Below are 18,905 nucleotides of genomic sequence, written 5' to 3' on the forward strand. Positions count from 1 at the left end.
ATCGGTGTGGCTCCATGATGAAACTAATTGTCCTATTTCACACAGGCCTTTAAACTGTCGTTCAGAAATAAAAAAAACACACAAATGCTTTGAAGAAGTTGGTGATGATTGTAAAGTTGAAATTAGAAAGTGCAAATTAAAACACATTAGATCTTTGTGACTAACCAGGAAAATTAGTAACTGTTCCACTTTATTACATTGTGTTTAGTGGAAAACTGTGCTAAAGCGGTACACAAACACTGTATTTAGTGGAAGCTAATGCTAAAGCGCTACCCATATACTGTATTTAGTGGAAGCTAATGCTAAAGCGCTACCCACATACTGTATTTAGTGGAAGCTAATGCTAAAGCGCTACACATATACTGTATTTAGTGGAAGCTAATGCTAAAGCGCTACCCATATACTATATTTAGTGGAAGCTAATGCTAAAGCGCTACCCATATACTATATTTAGTGGAAGCTAACACAAAAGCACTACACATACACTGAATTTAGTGGAAGCTAATGCTAAAGCGCTACACACACTGAATTTAGTGGAAGCTAATGCTAAAGCGCTACGGATATACTGTATTTAGTGGAAACTAACACTCAAGAGCTACACATACACTGAATTTAGTGGAAGCTAATACTAAAGTGCTACACTAACAATGTATTTAGTGGAAGCTAATGCTAAAATGCTACACATACACTGAATTTAGTGGAAGCTAATGCTAACGTGCTACACCAACAATGTATTTAGTGGAAGCTAACCCTAGTATATTTTTCCACAAAATACAACAACATTATATTTTGTGGAAAAGTTAGAATTCTGTCTTATTGTCAGCTTATTTACTAGTTTACATGCTTTGTATGATAAATGGTGAAAACAACATAGAAAAAAAGTGTTGTTTTTTTAAATATGTAAATTAATCCTTTATGTATAGCTGGTCTGTATTTGGTTTTTATTGTAGTTTTTCTTAAATCTACTTTTATTGAGTTTGCAGGCGCTTCTGCAGTATTGTCATATCTTTTGGCTACTGTTTCCTATTAAGTTTAAAGATTGAAAGATTGAGGAATTGCTCAAGAAAACAAAAACTACTGTTTGCTTTATGGTCCAAACTGCAGTGTTTTCTGTAGCTTTGGCCTCAGAGCCGGCGCGCTGATGGGTTCGGGTGGATCTGGTCCAAACCGCTGCCTCTGCAGGAGCCGGGTCCGCTTGGCGGAGCGGGCTGCTGGGACAGCAGCGATCCTGCCAGCCAGCGTTGGCGAGCGTCAGGCCGGCGGCGGCTCCAGAGCGGCGGGGCGCGATGTTCCGCTACAACCCTCTGCCCCGCGGTCTGCCATCATAATTAATATGTTGTTGAATCAAAGCTGAAGCGTTTGCCTCCGTAGCGTCCCGCGCTCAGCCCCTTATTAAAGGCCTGACCTCCAAGCTGCTGAAGGTTGCTCTGCAAACTTGGCACTTCCCCGAGCGAAAACATCTGCTTTCCTCACAGGCTGGACCGCGGCGGACCCCACGTCTCAGCTGGGCCCCGCAGCCCAGCGAGAGAGCCCTTCCCCTGTCCTCACGCAATGACCCCCGCATTTATAACCCCCGCATCACAGGGCACTCAGGTGAGAGGAGCACCAGTTCACCACTCAGGTAACAGTAGCAATAAGTATTGGTGAAAATCAGAGCTGGGTTATAACTAGTTACATTTACTTCAGTAACTTATTTTAAATTTACTATTAGGAGTATTTTTTACTGCTACTTGAGTAAAATTTCTGTATTCTGTCCCACTGAATGAAAAACAAGTAAAGTTTTTTTTTTATCAAAAGAAACATTTTCTTTTGCCTGATCTTGTTGTTTTTTGTTACTTATATAAATTAATGTCATTTTCATTCTTAAAATACCAAAATTTCCACTTAACTTTACATTTTGGCGCATCTGATGATGCAATTTTTAAATATTAAGTGATAATTTGATCAGTCACTCAGTACTGGAGTAGATTTTTTTACCAAATACTTTTTTACTCTTGACTAATTTCGCCTTTACTCTTACTTGAGTAAAAAACATTGGGGTACTCTGCGCTCCGCTGATTAAAATGCTATTCAAGCACAGAGAAACTATAAAGTGGTAAAGTGTTGATAAAGCTCTACATTAAAATAGTTGATTTAAATAACAGTTTAAAAATAACAAAATTCACATTAAAAAAAAAAGCACCTGTTTATTTGGCGAAAACTATTTGTTTTTTGGTGTTTGGAAAATGAGCGGTTTCAAAATCCTTCCGAAAGTAACCTTACAAATCAGCAGGCACTGCTCGTTACCTAGCAACCCCAGGAGTTCCACCTGTCACCTAGCAACCCAAGCTGAGCTCCAGCGCTTTTGGTCAGCTGGTTTCGCTGCTGGACACACCGTACAATGGCTGCTGGAAAAGACAGGTGCTTTGTTGTCGACTTACCATCCAGAAACCACTTCCTCCATTCTGGTTGGTTGTGCAGGAGGCTCCACTTCTGCTTTTCAAAGATGCGCAGTTGTATAATTGTGCATTGCTTGCAGCCATTTTGACATTCGAGTGTAAACGTTGAATTGGGGACGTGGACAACGGCAGCTCATTTGGATTTCAAGTGACAAAGGCCCTAAAACAGCTCACTCTGAAAGGAACTCAAAATCACGACGGTGTATTTGGGCCACGCTGAGAAAAACGTTATTCTCAGGATTTTATTCTTTATTTTTCTACCTGTTTTAACCTGTTCAGGGAAGCACAATAGGTCAGGTGTTTCTGCTTCTGGTGAACGTTGGGTTAAAACTAATACGTCATAATGAACTTTCTCAAGTAGAAGTAAAACGTAACATTTTTCCAAAACGTCACTCAAGTTAATGTAACAGTTACTCCGCCCCTCCTCAGGCGCCGGGGTCGTGTAGCGCCTCAAAGCTGAGAGGAGCCTTGTTATCCTCTTCATCACGGCGGAGAGGGAGGAAGAGGAGGAGGACGAAGGCATCTGCATGGCTCCCACAAAGAGGCGACTGTTGCACCGCTGACAGAAGCATCTGTCACACCCTGGGTTCACATCCTCACCTGCTGGCCTGACTCCATCACACACACACACACACACACACACACACACACACACACACACACACACACACACACACACACACACACACACACACACACACACACACGCTGACTTCTCCTTCCCGATCTGCAGCTTGTTGGTGACCGTCCACAACGAGACGATCGCTCCGGTTCTGCGGAGCCAAGTGGAAGTTTTTTTTTATTTATGACGCGTTAATGAAGGCGCTGACCTGCCTGGTGATACTTCATCATCCTGCGGCGGCGTCCGTTCCCCCGAACATGCTGAAGGGATGCCAGCAGAAAGGGGAAGGATGCCAATCCACGTGGATGACACACACACACACTGAGACACAGAAAACACACACATCATCTGAAGGACAGCATCCCTCATTCAGGACCAGAGAAGGTGACCTTAAGCTAACGCCCCAAACTGAAATCAGTCATTTCACCAGAGAAAGCAGAAATCTGACTGAGTGCTGAGGCCACAACAGATAGGAGAGAAAAAAAGGAGGAACACATTTCTGCCAAAAATACGAAATTGTGCAGGAAAAACAACAAGAAAAAGTTGAAAATTAACTAAAAAAAAAAAGACATTTTCAGACGAATCTCAGAAATTTTCTAGGAAAAAGGACGTTTCTGAATTTTAAAAGTCAAACATTTGCTTCAAAACAAACTCAGAAATTTTTGAGAGAAGCTCGTTTCTTTTCCTGGGAAAAACTTGGAAATCCCTGAAATTTACCAGATAAAATTCAGAAATTTCTGGGGGTTTTTGGCAGTAATTTACTCCTTTATAGTGTCCGTAATGCGTGTCGTGGATTAAAATGCGAACTTGTACGGAGGGTAACCCAGATAAAACTCCTACAGTTGAAAATTTACCAGATAAAACTAATACATTTCTGGGTTTTTTTGGCAGTAATTTACTCCTTTATAATGTCCGTGATGCGTGTCATGGATTAAAATGCGAACTTGTACGGAGGGTAACCCAGATAAAACTCAGAAGTTTCTGGGGTTTTTGGCAGTAATTTACTCCTTTATAATGTCCATAATGCGTGTCGTGGATTAAAATGCGAACTTGTACGGAGGGTAACCCAGATAAAACTCCTACAGTTGAAAATTTACCAGATAAAACTCAGAAGTTTCTGGGTTTTTTTGGCAGTAATTTACTCCTTTATAATGTCCGTAATGCGTGTCATGGATTAAAATGCGAACTTGTGCGTTGGGTAACCCAGATAAAACTCATAAATTTCTGGGTTTTTTGGCAGTAATTTACTCCTTTATAATGTCCGTGATGCGTGTCGTGGATTAAAATGCGAACTTGTGCGGAGGGTAACCCAGATAAAACTCAGAAGTTTCTGGGGTTTTTGGCAGTAATTTACTCCTTTATAATGTCCGTGATGCGTGTCGTGGATTAAAATGTGAACTTGTGCGTTGTAACCCAGATAAAACTCAGAAGTTTCTGGGGTTTTTGGCAGTAATTTACTCCTTTATAATGTCCGTGATGCGTGTCGTGGATTAAAATGCGAACTTGTGCGTTGTAACCCAGATAAAACTCAGAAGTTTCTGGGTTTTTTTGGCAGTAATTTACTCCTTTATAATGTCCGTAATGCGTGTCGTGGATTAAAATGCGAACTTGTGCGTTGGGTAACCCAGATAAAACTCAGAAGTTTCTGGGTTTTTTTGGCAGTAATTTACTCCTTTATAATGTCCGTAATGCGTGTCGTGGATTAAAATGCGAACTTGTGCGTTGTAACCCAGATAAAACTCAGAAGTTTCTGGGTTTTTGGCAGTAATTTTCTCCTTTATAATGTCCGTGATGCGTGTCGTGGATTAAAATGCGAACTTGTGCGTTGTAACCCAGATAAAACTCAGAAGTTTCTGGGTTTTTGGCAGTAATTTTCTCCTTTATAATGTCCGTGATGCGTGTCGTGGATTAAAATGCGAACTTGTGCGTTGTAACCCAGATAACTGCTGCTGAAGTCAAACAACGTTTCTCTGCTCCTCCTGGACCATCGGAGGTAATTTATGAGCGGATCACTTTTACAGCCTCACCTTTATGCTGCTGTTTGGGTTTAAAGCAAATGAGGGCCTTCATGAACCCCAGCTGTCTTGTCACCAGGGTCGAAGGTCATCACCGTGGCAGCCAGGTGATTTTAAATACCACAAAGTCTCCCAGCGTGAGCCGGGACTCTGAAAAGAAGCCTAAAATGAGTGATGGGGGACGGCGGGACTCCTGCGGCCCGGGGAGGCGGCCTGACCTCGCCTGGCGGGGTGAAGGGTACGCCTCGCTGTCATCTCTCCATCGCCGGCCTCCGCCGTGGTCGTGTGTCGAAGCAGGAAGCCCTCCACGCTGGCTGCCGTCCAAAGCGGAGGTCTCTCACCTCCCGGTGGTTATTCCTGGATACCAACCGGAGCCCCAGCCCGGCCTTTCTTCTCCCGCTCTGGGATAACGGGCCTGTCCTTCAGCTATCAGCGGCCATTGTCTTTATTACACTGCCACATCTAACAACAAGGTCACTTTCATTCATCTCTGTGATCTGCAGGGTTGCAGCAGCTTCAAAGTTGAGAATAGGATCATTTTTACGCAGTAATTTCACTGTAAAGTGATTATTTATTGTTATTTTTTGACATGAATAAAAAACATGCTGATCTGACGCCAGTTTTTATCATTTAAAGCATAACATGGATAAAAATCCGCCAGGTACGTTTACAAATTTCAGTTGTTATGCTACGTTTTGGCCACCAGATGTCACTAGATATTAACCACCGTTTCGGATCCAAATCCGAAAAACCGTAAAAGATCCCAAACATTCAGCTAAAGGAAAATACATTTGAAATAAAAGGTTAATATTTATATTTCTCACTCTGTCTGGCTATTGTGTCCTTTTTAGCATTATTTTTTTAGCTTTCATTTTTTGTCTTTTATCTTTGCTTCTGTTGGTTTTCAAATATGTTTCAACAAGCAATAAAGCAATCAATTAACTATTTATCCATCCAGACATCCATTTTCTTGCACCCTTGTCCCTCAGTGGGGTCAGGAGCTGCTGGTGCCTCTCCAGCTAACGTTCCGGGCGAGAGGCGGGGTCACCTGGACAGGTTACCAGTCTGTCGCAGATTAAGTATTAATAATAATAATAATAATAATAATAATAATAATAATAATAATAATAATAATAATAATTGTTATTATTATTATTAGTAGTAGTATTTTAATTGTAGTAGTAGTAGTAGTAATAGTATTTTATTACAATAATAATAATAATAATAATAATAATAATAATAATAATAATAATAATTATTATTATTATTATTAACAATAATAATAATAACAATAATTATTATTTATTATTATAGTATAGCATAATAATTGTTTTTATTTTGATAAATATTAGCTATTCTGAGTGTTTTATTTTACCCTATCTTCATATTTAATCATTTATTAATTATTCTTTAAATTCATTAGTGATTATTCATTAATAGAAATTCAGACGCTCTTGGAATTAAGCGCCTTTCTCTTTAAATGATCAGCAAATCTCTACAAAAGAAGAGTAAAGAGCGTCTGAACAGTTGCAGACGTCCCACTCTGATTCTTTTTACAGATACTAAATGAAGTAAGCTTTTTACGACAGCTATTTAAATTGTATTTGAAAGTAAACGTCGTCGATCTTAAGTCATGTGACTTTATTTGATCACCTTTTCGTTTCAAATATTTTTTTTTTGTCCACAATATCAAAATTTTTATTATTTTTGTGCTTAAATCGACACTATTGAGGCCTCACTCTAGCAAAGCACCTTGCTTTATTACACGATCTTCAAATTCGGGCCAGGCAGTCCATCATATTTACACGGATTATTTCTGTGTCACAGCAAGTGTGGCTTCGACGGGAACATAATACATATATGTAATATTTGTAGTATCTGTAAGAGTTTTTTAGTACGAACGTAGTTTAGTATTTAAAGAAGCGGTAGCGTAGTGTTTTTAAATTAACCGCTGTCCGTCGCCCCCCGGGTTTCCGCAGTGGTTCAGTCCGACGGCGTCCTGCGCGGGAGCGGAAAACGTGCGTCGGCTTTGCGGAAAAGGAGTGTTTTGTTGTATTGATTAAATAATATCTTCTACAAGCTCCAACCAGCACATTTTCCTCTCATAAGAAGCCAACACAGAACGGAGGTAAATCAAACTAAATCTTTACGTGGCTTTGTTTGGAAACTTTAAGCTAGCTAAAGGGAGTTGATGAGGCATTTACGTCCTGACCCGCATCCTGCAGGTTAACTTGGTTTGTAATCACATCGGCTGCAGATGCTGTGTCTCTAGAAAGTACTGGACCGTTTTCTTTCTTTTTTTTTTTTTGTGACGTTACACACACAAAATATGAAACCGATGCCTGATTCTCATTTGTTGTTTTTATAAACAACCCCCTTTCCTTTGATTTACTTGGATAAAATTGAGTGCAGCATATTTTGTTTCAAAGATGACCACGTGAATAAAGTCCATCTGTGTGCAGCAAAGCTGGCCCAAGGCATAAGCAAACGTAGCAGTTTCTTGGGGACCCCCATAAATGCAAGAATCTTTAAAATGTATATCTACTATTTTAATATTTTATTCAGAATGAGAAATTTTATATAGCGGTTTCAGCATAGATAAGTAAAAATATTTTAAATTGTTTAACATTTAAATTTATTGCAAAGTAAAGTACTCATCATAATTTGATTGTTGTGTTACCTGATGCTATGAGCTTAGTTTTTGTGTTTGAGGTTGCTTGGATGCTTTGCAAAATGACTAAACATGGCCGCCCATATAAACGTACAGGCTGGGGAAGAAGAGTATTTATAAAATAAAGAGCCATGGTAACTGTGGAGGAGCTGCAGAGATCCTCAGTTTAGGTACATAACTATTAGTCAATCCTACAGCTGGGTGATTATGGTTGGAAAATATAATCTCATATTTTTTAAATACCAAATCAGATTTTTTTTTGTTTTACCTCACTTTATTTGCAAATGAAAAACTAATATTTTTCAAAAATTAAGTCTTCAAACACAGAAAATTTGATTAATCGATAAAAGCAACAATGGCTGCAAATAATGATTACTTTAGTTATTGATTAATCTGATAAATAAGGTTGACATTAATACCGTATTAAAAATATACCAAGAGGCAAATAAATAAGCAATTCAGTTAATTTTTAAATAATAAAAATATATTTTATTGACTAGAATAACAGCATTCTTTTAATGAGATGAAAAATAGCCTTTTGGATAATTCTGCCGCATTTACTGTAAACATTACTATTTACTGAAATGTTAATTTGTGTTCAAATAAATTAAAATTATTACAAATTGGAATGTTTTTAAAGAACAATATTTGTGTTTATGGTGCAATCAGTGCTGCCGCAGTCACACAGTTACCTGAAAAAATACGTTAAAAAATATATTTTGTTATAAGGTTTTTATCACAATATATCATGATAAAAACCTTTAAACCTCAAAGTTGATTTTGTGTAACATCATTAAGACTTCCAGGAGCTTTTTGGTGTGCTGTACGGTCACAATGTGGCTTTTATTTAGTCTCAGTGTTTCTAGATGACGTCTAAACGTCGTGTTTTTGTTTTGTTTTTTTCCCAGTTTGGTTTCAAATCCAAGATGGCCGGAGACTGGAAGCCAGGCGACCTGATTTTTGCCAAAATGAAGGGTTACCCTCACTGGCCTGCGAGGGTAAGCAGCACGAAGCGCATCACTGGTCAAAAATGTCCTAAATTTGACTGATACTTAAAAATTATGTTAGGGTACAATTTAAAATATTAAAATGGAAAAATGTAAAGTGCAACACAAATTACTCATCCAGGTTTTTGCTTTGAATTTAATTCATTTTAAGAGTGAAAAAAGACCCTCAACGTTCAATTACTTTTACTAAATGTAGACTTTTAAACAACAATTTAATAAACTTTTCTTGTTTCTGCGAAGAAAGAAAAATGAAGGATGTTTTTAATCTGGCAAACCTGCAGAAACTTTTTATGTTTGAAATCAACAGATTATTTTATCAAAATGTCTGCATAGTTTATTTTTGAGCAGGTAAAATAAATATATATTTCTTGCTATGATGGAGTATTGGAGCCACATGAAGAGAAAATATGAGTAAAATTAGGATAAAGTTGAAATCCTGAGTAAATTTGCTTCTGTTTTCAGATCGATGAAGTGCCAGACGGTGCTGTGAAACCGTCCAACATCAAATATCCGATTTTCTTCTTCGGCACTCATGAAACGTGAGCAACGAACTGCTGATGTTTATCAAGGCGCCATTTTGTTCCTCTGAAGGTTTTTGATAGATAAATGTTTGATGAGACTCCGGTTTCCGTCCCCGTTCTGCATTTTTAATGGTTGGCACCAGTGTTGTGTTTACATTCATGACTGAAAGCATTTCCCCTCCTGCAGAGCGTTTCTTGGACCGAAGGACATTTTTCCGTACCAACAAAACAAAGAGAAATACGCGAAACCGAACAAGAGGAAAGGCTTCAATGAAGGATTGTGGGAGATTGAAAACAACCCAAAAGTTGAGCTGACTGCGCCCAAGGTACGACTCCGTTAAAAACTGGGTGTGAAAAGCAGAATTTAAACTTTAAAACATTATTTTCTACTGAAATAAACCGAGATTAGATTCTCCTTTTTCTGACTAGAACTAAACATCAGCTTAATTCAGAAATACTTAATTTATCCCAAAGGGAAGTTAAATGTAACTCATATCATCCAGTGAAGGATCTCCAGTAGCAGTCAGTGTTACAACAGCTCTGTTTAGAAAAACAAGAACGTTTGAGTTTCAAAAAAGTTACAAATTTACTTCAAAAAACTAACATTTTGAGATTAATCTCAGAATACAAAAAAGAAAATTTCTGAATTTAAAGTCAAATATTTAATGGAAAAAAGTTTAAATTAATTTCAGAAATTTTCTATAAAAAATGCTAAATTATTTGTTGAAAATTTACTTCTCCCCCCCTTATTTTCAAATCTACAATGTCCCTAACATGGTGCTGTATAATTCTATTTCAGTGTTTTATTTTTATTTTACTTCATGCGCCATCGTTGTTCAGACTGCTTTTTAAATGCATCAGCAAACAGACTTCACTTTGAACGGTTTACAACTACATCCTTAAAAAGTCTTACATTTATTTTAAAAAAATTGTAAGTTAGCTTTAAACGGTTCTTAGATTTTGTTGTGACAGGACTATTTAATCTTGTATATTTAATATAATGATTTAATTTCTCTTTGGGATGAATCTAGGAGTATTGAATTTTAAATATTCTGTGTTGTTTTTCTGTAAAGTCAAAGATTCGACTCGGTTGAGGCTACTGCTAACTAGCTGCTAATGTAGCCTTGCTAGCTAGCTAGTTTTGTTGTTGTTTACCATGGGTAAGTTTTTTTTTCTGTGCAATAAACTAAACTTTAATGTGTGACACATGCTACAATCCCCCAACCATCCACTGCTTTTATAGTTTTTACTTTTAATCCAAGGTGGCACAGAAAAGGTCTTAATATTAAATTAAATGTAGAAACCTGCATATATCCTGAATTAGCCAACAAACTGTTCCCAATGGCTCTTTGCACACTTTGCGTACAGCTGCATAACTTAAACCAGCTGGTCAGGATGATGGTTTCATGAATAAAGCTGGATTTAAGGGAACCGTGTGATGATGTGGACAGATTTTCTGCTGCTCCATAAACAGAAGTTTTAATAAATTAAATCCTGTGTTTTTTTTTTTGTTTTTGTTTTTATCTGAAGCCGGTTCCTCCTCCTTCCTTCCTGGAAAAGGATTTGGAGAGCGGTCCGGAAGGAGAAGAAGACACAGCCGATAAAGGAGTCAAACCCAAAGTAAGTTTCAGTTTTTTTATTTCCTGTTCACAGCCTCCATTCCCATGTGGCTCCACTGCAGTGAATCTCTTCTGTTGCCAGATTCTTTCATGTTTTTTGTCTCTCAAAGCTTCCTGTGACATTTGTCTGCATCGTAACCGCAGGAAACGGTTTTCCCTCTCGTAGAGTTGATGTTTGGTAGCAAAACGAGCAGGAAGCTCGCTGACCGCGCCTCGCTGCGTCCTATGCTGTGTCTATGGTGCATTCAGGTTCCAGGAAAAGAGGCTGAGCAGGAGAATGAGGAGGAGAAGGAGGAGGAGGAGGAGGAGGAAGGGTCTCTGATGTCTGAGCAGGGTCCTCAGATCCAGGATGTACGTACTCTTGCATGTCGGGTTGCCATGCAGCGGCGCAGGTCATGTCATCCCCTGTTTGGGTGGAAAATAATTAAAAAAAAAAAAGCATGCTACATCGGCGGCTTTTCTGGAGCCGGGTCGGCATTCGGGTCGCTAATGAAACTCTAACGGAAAGCTGTTTGTGTTTTCAGTCCGACTGGGTTTGTGCTCGATGAATAAAAATGAGATTATTTGACAGTTTTGGGTTCATTTCTTGCTTTTCTGTCCATCTGCTGCATGATTCCACTGATTTCATCCACTTCTCATCCAAGTGGTTAAGTTCTGATTTCAATGCCTTTTCATCCTAATTTGACAAGTAAATCTGCAAAAGAAGGTAAGTATGAAAGAAATTCCCCTTTGCATTGAATCTGGTGTAAAATCTCAGCTGCACACTAGAGGGTGCTGTTGCTCTAAATCGGTTTGTTTCACTTTCTGCTTTTTCTCTTTACTTCAGCAGCTTTCTAAGGAAGTAAAGTCGGCTTGTTTTTGAGGTCAGCTGGAATAAAATCAAACTTTCTGGTTAATTTTTCAGGTTTCTGCTCAGAAAGAATCGACTGATCCCTCAAAACCCAAAAGAGGAAGGAAGAAGAAGGTTGGTAGTGAGGCTGAAGGCGATTTAAATTCAGTTTTCGAAGCGATTAAATCGTTTAATCGTGTGTTTGTGTTCCAGGGTGAGCAGGAGAACGAAAAAGACGAAGATCCTGGAAGCCCCGTTAGTCCATCAGGTGGGATTTCTGCTGAAAAGTGTTTTTGTTTTACACGGTTAAAGATCTTTTGGATTCTCCTTCTGGAGCTTGAAGTTGATCCGAGTTTGTCAGCTTCAGCTTGTTGAGAGCTTTCTTCAGGATTTCTGCCCTGGTAGAAACGGGATCCTGGATCTGTTTTAACCTCCTCAATCTCCATTAGTTTGCACCAAAATGGCCCTAAATGGAGAAAACTTTAAAAAATAACTATGTGCTGAGTTTTAAAAAATATATTTTTCATCGATTTGAGATTGGGATGCCTAGAATTAATCAACTTATGACTGTTGATTAATGGATTATTAGATTCAAATTATTCCCGTTGATTAATGATCTTTTGTTAGTGTTGCAGTTTGGCCTCCGTCCAGAAGAGGGCGACATCCTGGACCTTTTTTTATTCAAAATATTGTGAAAAATTTAGCACTTTATGTTATGGACATAAGACAAAATTCAGGTTTTTAAGAAAATGGCTACTTGTCAGTTAATTTGTTCGTCGCTCTATAAGATCGATCAACTTCAGATTAACTGATTAATCAATAACCTGCATTATCCCTAATCTGAGGCCATTTTGGTGCAAAGCTGTGATTTCCACCACATCTTCTATTTTTGTATATATTTAAGATAAACTGATGTTATTACTGCTCCTGATAATTTTAGGCTAAAAATGCGCCAAAGATTAGCAATAAATTTAACAAGAGTCTTGTTATTCTGCATAATAATATAAAAGCAGATAAATTTGTACCACAAAACTAGAGCTGCAAAGTAACAATTATTTTGGTAAATGATTATTCTGACGATTAATCGACTATTCTGACGATTAATCGATTATTCTGACGATTAATCGGATGAAAGGTTGGCACATTCTGCTGATTTCTTTCATTTTAAAATACAATACTAAAAAATTGTTTATACTAATCTGCTTATGCTTTGAATTAATAATTGGGTAGCAAAGGTTCCTTTAAAGATTTTATTTTATTTTTTGCCAATTGACACGTAGGTAGAATATATTTACAAATGAAAGGTCACTTTGTTCATCTTAAAGGCAAGATCTATATTTTTATACAGTTTTGGTTTAATTGCTGCTGTGAGTGTGTATTTCTTTCAGCAGATATACTTTTTTTTTTGAGTCGGTAGCGATTAGTCGATCACTACATTAGTTGACAATTGTCGAATAATCACGATTAATTTGATTAATTGTTTCAGTCCGACTGCAAAATTTGTAAAAACACTTTCTTCACTTGTCAAAACTAATTTTGTTACAAAAAATGAATCTATCTTATTTCTGAGTATTTTCAAGGATGTAGGTTTTAATCTCGGGTAGAAATAGTGGAATATGAGCCACAATTTGCACAAGCTGAATTGTTCATCTGCAATCAGGTGGAGACGCTCCGAAACGGCGAGGCAGGAAGCCGAAAACCGAGAAGCTGCTTCTGCTGCAGCAGGACCAACACGGCTCCGGGAGCGAAATGTAAACCTTCAGAAAACACAGCTTTCACTGGGTTCTTCTTTTTTACAGCTTGTTTTTGTTTTGTTTTTACTGTAGGGAGACGAACGAGTCGGAGAAGAAGCGAAAGAGGGCGGCGGAGGACAAGCAGCTGAGCGGAGAGGAGGAGAGGAGGAAGAAGAGGGAGGGCAGCAAGGGGAAGGAGGCGGAGCTAAAGGAGGCGGAGGCCAAGAAGAAGAAGAAGGACAACGGCTCGTCTGGCTCAGATGACGACGAGGCAAGCGTCTCCGCACGGCGGCAGTCTGAGGGACGAGAAGATCGTATTTAACGTTTCTATTCCTGTTGGTCTCAGAAAAGCAAAGGGAGGAAGAAGCTGCAGAACGCGGAGGCGGATAAAGACGGGCGGCGCTGGAAAGCCGACGAACCGAGAGAGTGAGTTCCTCCCACCATGATGAGGCGTTGATGGTTTTACTCTGTGTTGCCATGGGAGACGGCAACAACAACAACAAACTTAGCTACATGCTAACGAGGTCTGACCAGAAATAAACTCTCAGGTCTTTTATGTGATGAATATCTTCACCTTCGTTGTGGTTGAAAATATGAAGTTTTGTTTCCGTGTCGACATATTTCAGACATTTGAGGTGGTTTTTGATTTGCAACGATATTAAATTTAGCTGCATGATAAATTATCCCAGAAGTTACTGCGATAAACAATAATGTTGTTGTTTTGAGACCATTTTCTTTTCTTCTTTTTTTTTTGGATTTCTGATATTTTTTATTCAGCAACTGGGTTGTTATTGTTAAAAATTTAATTTTCCCCTTTATAAAAGACAGTAGAGAACATTGAGCAAAAATGTATTTTTCTTGAAACATCTTAAAGAAACAAGGTGGTTAAATTCTAAAGAAAAAAACTTTCGAACAAAAACATTTTAGCAATTGGTGTCAAAGTGTTTGAAAATTATGTGTTTTGAGGAATAATGCAATGAACATTGGTTTTGGCTCAGGTTGGACATCAAATCAGTGAATGTTTGATGGAAAGATGCTTTAAAATACTAACATTTTGTTAGGTTGGTTTAAAAAAATCCACCCATTTTAAGATAAAGCGCTAATAGTTTGACATTGTGCCCTGTCACTAACCCAAAGTAAACAAACAGAAATCAAAGTAAAACTGGATTTTTTTTATTAACAGGGATTTTTGAAGTTTTATAAATAACATAGTAAGCAGTTTATGAGCTGCAGTATCAGAACAAGACAAAGAAAACTGGTGAACAGAAACCCAGCTAACAGCAACGGCCTTTAGTTTGACTGCAGTTTCTGGAGAGAAATCTGTTTGGCTGTGGAGTCGGACCAGGACTGATGGGCTTGGCATGTGATGCGTTCACTGACTGCGTTCAGAATTATGATTTTCAGCCATTGTTTACGTCCGGATTTACTGTCTGGCGTCTTCTGGTGCAGAATTACGACGCGTGTTCAGACTGCAGACGCTTTGGAAATGATCGCATATGATTTGGTTCCACATCTGGAAGTGGAACAGATGAGATTTTTATAAAGATTGGAAACGGGCCGTTCAGACTGCTGTGAAAAAAGTCTGATATGTTTTGCTCTCTGTGTGAACGTAGCCATAGAGGACGAACAAAAACAATGTTTGGCATCGTTAAAAGAACCAGCATGTACGTTTTGAGACCATTTTCAAGTAATATAACTAATGAAATAATGCAAAAACACATTTTCAAAGATCAATAAACTTTAAACTCTACTGAACATTTAACACTGGAGCTGGGAGACATTTTCAAAATCCAAAATAAATAAACAAAAGAATCAACAAATAAAATGACTTATTTAGTCTGTGTCAACAAAATTATCCCTCAAAAAGGGACAAATGGACCAGAATGAAGAGTTTGGTGTTTTTCTGCCAAAAACCAGAGATTATGGAGCTCATTTTGATTTATTATGTGATTAATTGATTAATTGATTTATTGCGACAGGCCAACTTTGGATCCCGAACCATCGGTGAGTTTCTGACGTCGTGTTTTTGTCTTTCAGGGCCGACAAAGAAGATGTGAAGAAACCTGAAGCCGGACCCAAGAAGAAAGGTGATTTAAAAAATAAATATGTGGTTTTAGCTGGAACGGTTTTATTTTTAAGATTTGTTTTAAACAAAACGAACCGCCATCATGAGCTCTTTTTTTTATTTTCCAGAAATGTCAACTGACCTGAAACTCCAGAAACTCCACAGTGAGATCAAGATTTCCCTGAAAATCGACAACCCTGTTAGTTCTGCCGTTTTTTTTATTATTTTTATTGTAGACATTCAACAAATTCCTTATAAACATCCTAAAGTGTTTTTTTAACGAGTTGAAACATTAAAACTTGTGTTTATTTTGTCCTCCAGGATGTGAAGAAATGTTTGGACGCGTTGGACGAGATCGGTTCCCTTCAGGTGACGACTCAGCACCTGCAGAAGCACAGCGAGCTCATCGCCACGCTCAAGAAGGTAAACCAGCAAACGGCTCCCAGTCGCTGGCGGCTCCCCCTGGTGGCGGCGGTCATGAACTGCGGGTTCATCTGCATTCCAGATCCGGAAGTTCAAGGCCAGCCAGGACATCATGGACAAAGCCACCATGTTGTACAACAAGTTCAAGACGATGTTCCTGGTGGGCGAGGGCGACTGCGTGCTGAGCCAGGTGCTGAACAAGTCGCTCGCCGAGCAGCGGCAGCACGAAGAGGCCAAGAGGGGGGCGCTGAAGAGAGCCGAGCACGTCAAGGACGGCGGCACAGGTACGGCAAAACAAACATGGCTGGAAACGGCAACAAAAAATGGCTTCATGAATTTCAGTGAATCTCCCTAAAACGCAGTAGTTTTTTTAGTGAAAATAAAAATAATAATCTGTGTGGCCCAGTAAACGATGAATTGATTTCTAAATTAGTTGACAAGTGTTGGATTTGTGACAATTGATCACGATTAATCGTTTCAGGTCAATGATTTTGGCCTGTGTGTTTTTATTGAAAATATGAAAGTTTTTTTCATCTAATGACCTTTTCAAAATCTGTATATTCAGGTTAACAATTAATCAATAACAAAATTAGTTGATGATTATTACAACAGTCAATTAACCACATTAATTGTTTCAGCCCTTCTTGTGACTTGATTACTTTGTATATTCAAGTTAACGATTAATCGACTAGTTGGCGATTAATTGTTTTATGATGATTAATAGAATTAATTGTTTCATAAAACGTTTGTTTGTTAAGCAGGTAAAACTAAAGCAACTGGAAATAAAATCGGTTTCGGCTCCAGGGTAAAAGGTTTTCTGAAACTCAGACCGATGATCCGGTCACGGTGAAACCGGAACAACAACCAGAAATAAATGATCCAAAGAGGTAACGACTGTAATTAAATCCATTACGAGCGGCAGAGTGAGCAGCCAATCAGGAGCCAGTCATGGGATCCCTGTGGTCGGCCTTCGTCATCATCAGCTGTTATCAAACGCTGCGGCCCAGATCCCTCCGTTACAGGAGCAGATTGTCTCTCTGGGTGAAGCGAGTCGAATCCATGGAGAATCTTTTAAACTTGACTAACCTCTGCAGAGTCGCGCCGGCCGTCACATGCCGACGGCGCGGTGACGTCATCGCTGATCAAATCTTCCTGCCCCGCAGACAAGGTGGCCAACGGCGACGCCAGCCCCGAGGAGAAGAAGACGGACAAGATGGAGGACGCCTCGACGGGAGAAAACCACAGGTACATCCTCCAGGGTTTGCTGCCGCGCTGCAAATGACGCTAACGCAGCGTTGCTAACGGCAACCAGGTGATCAACAGCACGTTGCTATTATTTTATCTTCAAATTCAGATTATGAGGATTAAACTCAGCATTACGTCAGAATAAAAAAAAAATATTTGGTTAAATTTAGACTCTTTAATGAAAGATTAAAGTTCAGCACATTTGTTCACAGCAAAAACACAAAATAATTCTGGTCTATTTTCTAGTGCAAATGTCTTCGTACGCTTGGAATAAGAAAAACAAACTTGGCAAGATATAAGAAGTTTTTAAGTTTATTCTTTAATATTGAATAAAAGTACGGGCAGATAAATTCACTTATAGAAAGACATTTTTCCACGTTATAAGTGAAATAAACTGCCAGTGCAGCTAGTAATTTTCATCAATATTAATGAATTATTAAATTCATCAATTAAATTTATTTTATATTACTAATTATTTACAAGTCCCCGTGTCTTGCTATGTGAGTTTTATTTGTCTTATTTCAAGTGTGCTAAGATATTCAACTAACTCGCTCGCTCTCTGGTTGCCTAGCAACAACATGCTGGGTAAGAAGCGGTTTCAAGTTCCGCCCCACTTCGGTTGCCTAGCAACAACATGCTGGGTAAGAAGCGGTTTCAAGTTCCGCCCCACTTTGGTTGCCTAGCAACAACATGCTGGGTAAGAAGCGGTTTCAAGTTCCGCCCCACTTCGGTTGCCTAGCAACAGCCTGCTGAGTGTCATACTAACTGCTTAAAAATGAAAACAAACAGCGCGGAGAGAAAACCGGATAAAACGGGAAGTCATGCCACCAGTTTGGCAGCATTTCAGTTACTTAAAACAAAACAATCAATTATCAATATCGACTGATATTTGTTTTGTAGTTTTGGCTCAATCACTACTCTTAAGGTGTTTTTATTCAGGCCGTGTTTCGACTCTCCAATTAATCGATTGCCAAATTATTTGACAATTTCAATAATTGATTAATCACGATTGATTTGATTAATTGCTCACATTTCTCCGTCTTCTGCTTGTTTTGCGGTCGGTTTTACATTTTCCCTCCGTTTCCGACCGCAGTCCTCCGAAACTTCAGGAGTCGGCCTGAACCGTCCCGCCGACCCGAAGAAGAGATTCGCTGCTGTACTGGAACGACGCCCCCTGGTGGACGACGGTTTCCAGGTCTTCTGAAGTGTTGTGTTGCTGCTGCTCCCAAGGTTTCAGTTCACCAAGTTGCTGCATAGTTTTATTTTTGTACTCGGACACCTTGTGCCGCCTGCTGTTGGATGTATTTAATTCCTGTCGGTGTAGTTGTGAATTTTAATGAACGCGTATGAGAAGCGGGGTCATTCCTCCTCCTCCTCCTCCTCGTCTTCATCGTGAAGTGTTTTCGTTTTTATTTTGGTCGATCATTTCAGTTGTGAACCTCCCAGGACTTGAAGTGCAGATTCTGTAAACATGTTTTTAACATGTTTAACAGACGCACAAACTGAAAACTGTGGACTTTGCCAAAGTCTCCTTTTAGCCAACAAAGTGCTTTATTTTACATCATGTCTTTTAAAACCTAGATGTATATAAGAGTATTTTTGTGTTTGTGTCATCATCCGGTAATAAAGTGGTAGCTACAGCACAACCACCATGTTTGTTTGTTTCATTCTTCATGATTTACATTTTTGTCTTTTCAACGTAAAAGTTGGAAAAATG

General features: G+C 38.8%; 1 protein-coding gene across 2 annotated transcripts; it reads left to right on the plus strand.

Annotated features, from left to right (window-relative positions):
- The first annotated feature begins 6,869 nt into the window (after positions 1-6,869).
- On the plus strand, positions 6,870-18,834 carry psip1a (PC4 and SFRS1 interacting protein 1a). 2 transcript variants are annotated; one of them, XM_008422748.3, is made up of 17 exons: positions 6,870-7,203; positions 8,655-8,744; positions 9,216-9,292; positions 9,462-9,600; positions 10,805-10,894; positions 11,143-11,244; positions 11,798-11,857; positions 11,936-11,990; positions 13,383-13,473; positions 13,549-13,726; positions 13,802-13,881; positions 15,493-15,542; positions 15,649-15,719; positions 15,842-15,943; positions 16,026-16,227; positions 17,107-17,188; positions 18,282-18,834. In XM_008422748.3, exons 2-17 carry the CDS (start codon positions 8,673-8,675, stop codon positions 18,307-18,309), a joined length of 1,479 nt encoding a protein of 492 aa, XP_008420970.1. In that variant the 5' UTR covers positions 6,870-7,203; positions 8,655-8,672; the 3' UTR covers positions 18,310-18,834. The 2 variants fall into 2 exon arrangements, with proteins under 2 accessions (XP_008420970.1, XP_008420978.1); XM_008422756.3 differs by lacking the exon at positions 11,143-11,244 and having other exon boundaries at positions 6,872-7,203.
- The last annotated feature ends 71 nt before the right edge of the window (positions 18,835-18,905 follow it).

Source organism: Poecilia reticulata, chromosome 1, assembly GCF_904066995.2.
Source record: "Poecilia reticulata chromosome 1, P_reticulata-male-v2, whole genome shotgun sequence".
Classification (NCBI taxonomy): domain Eukaryota; kingdom Metazoa; phylum Chordata; class Actinopteri; order Cyprinodontiformes; family Poeciliidae; genus Poecilia; species Poecilia reticulata.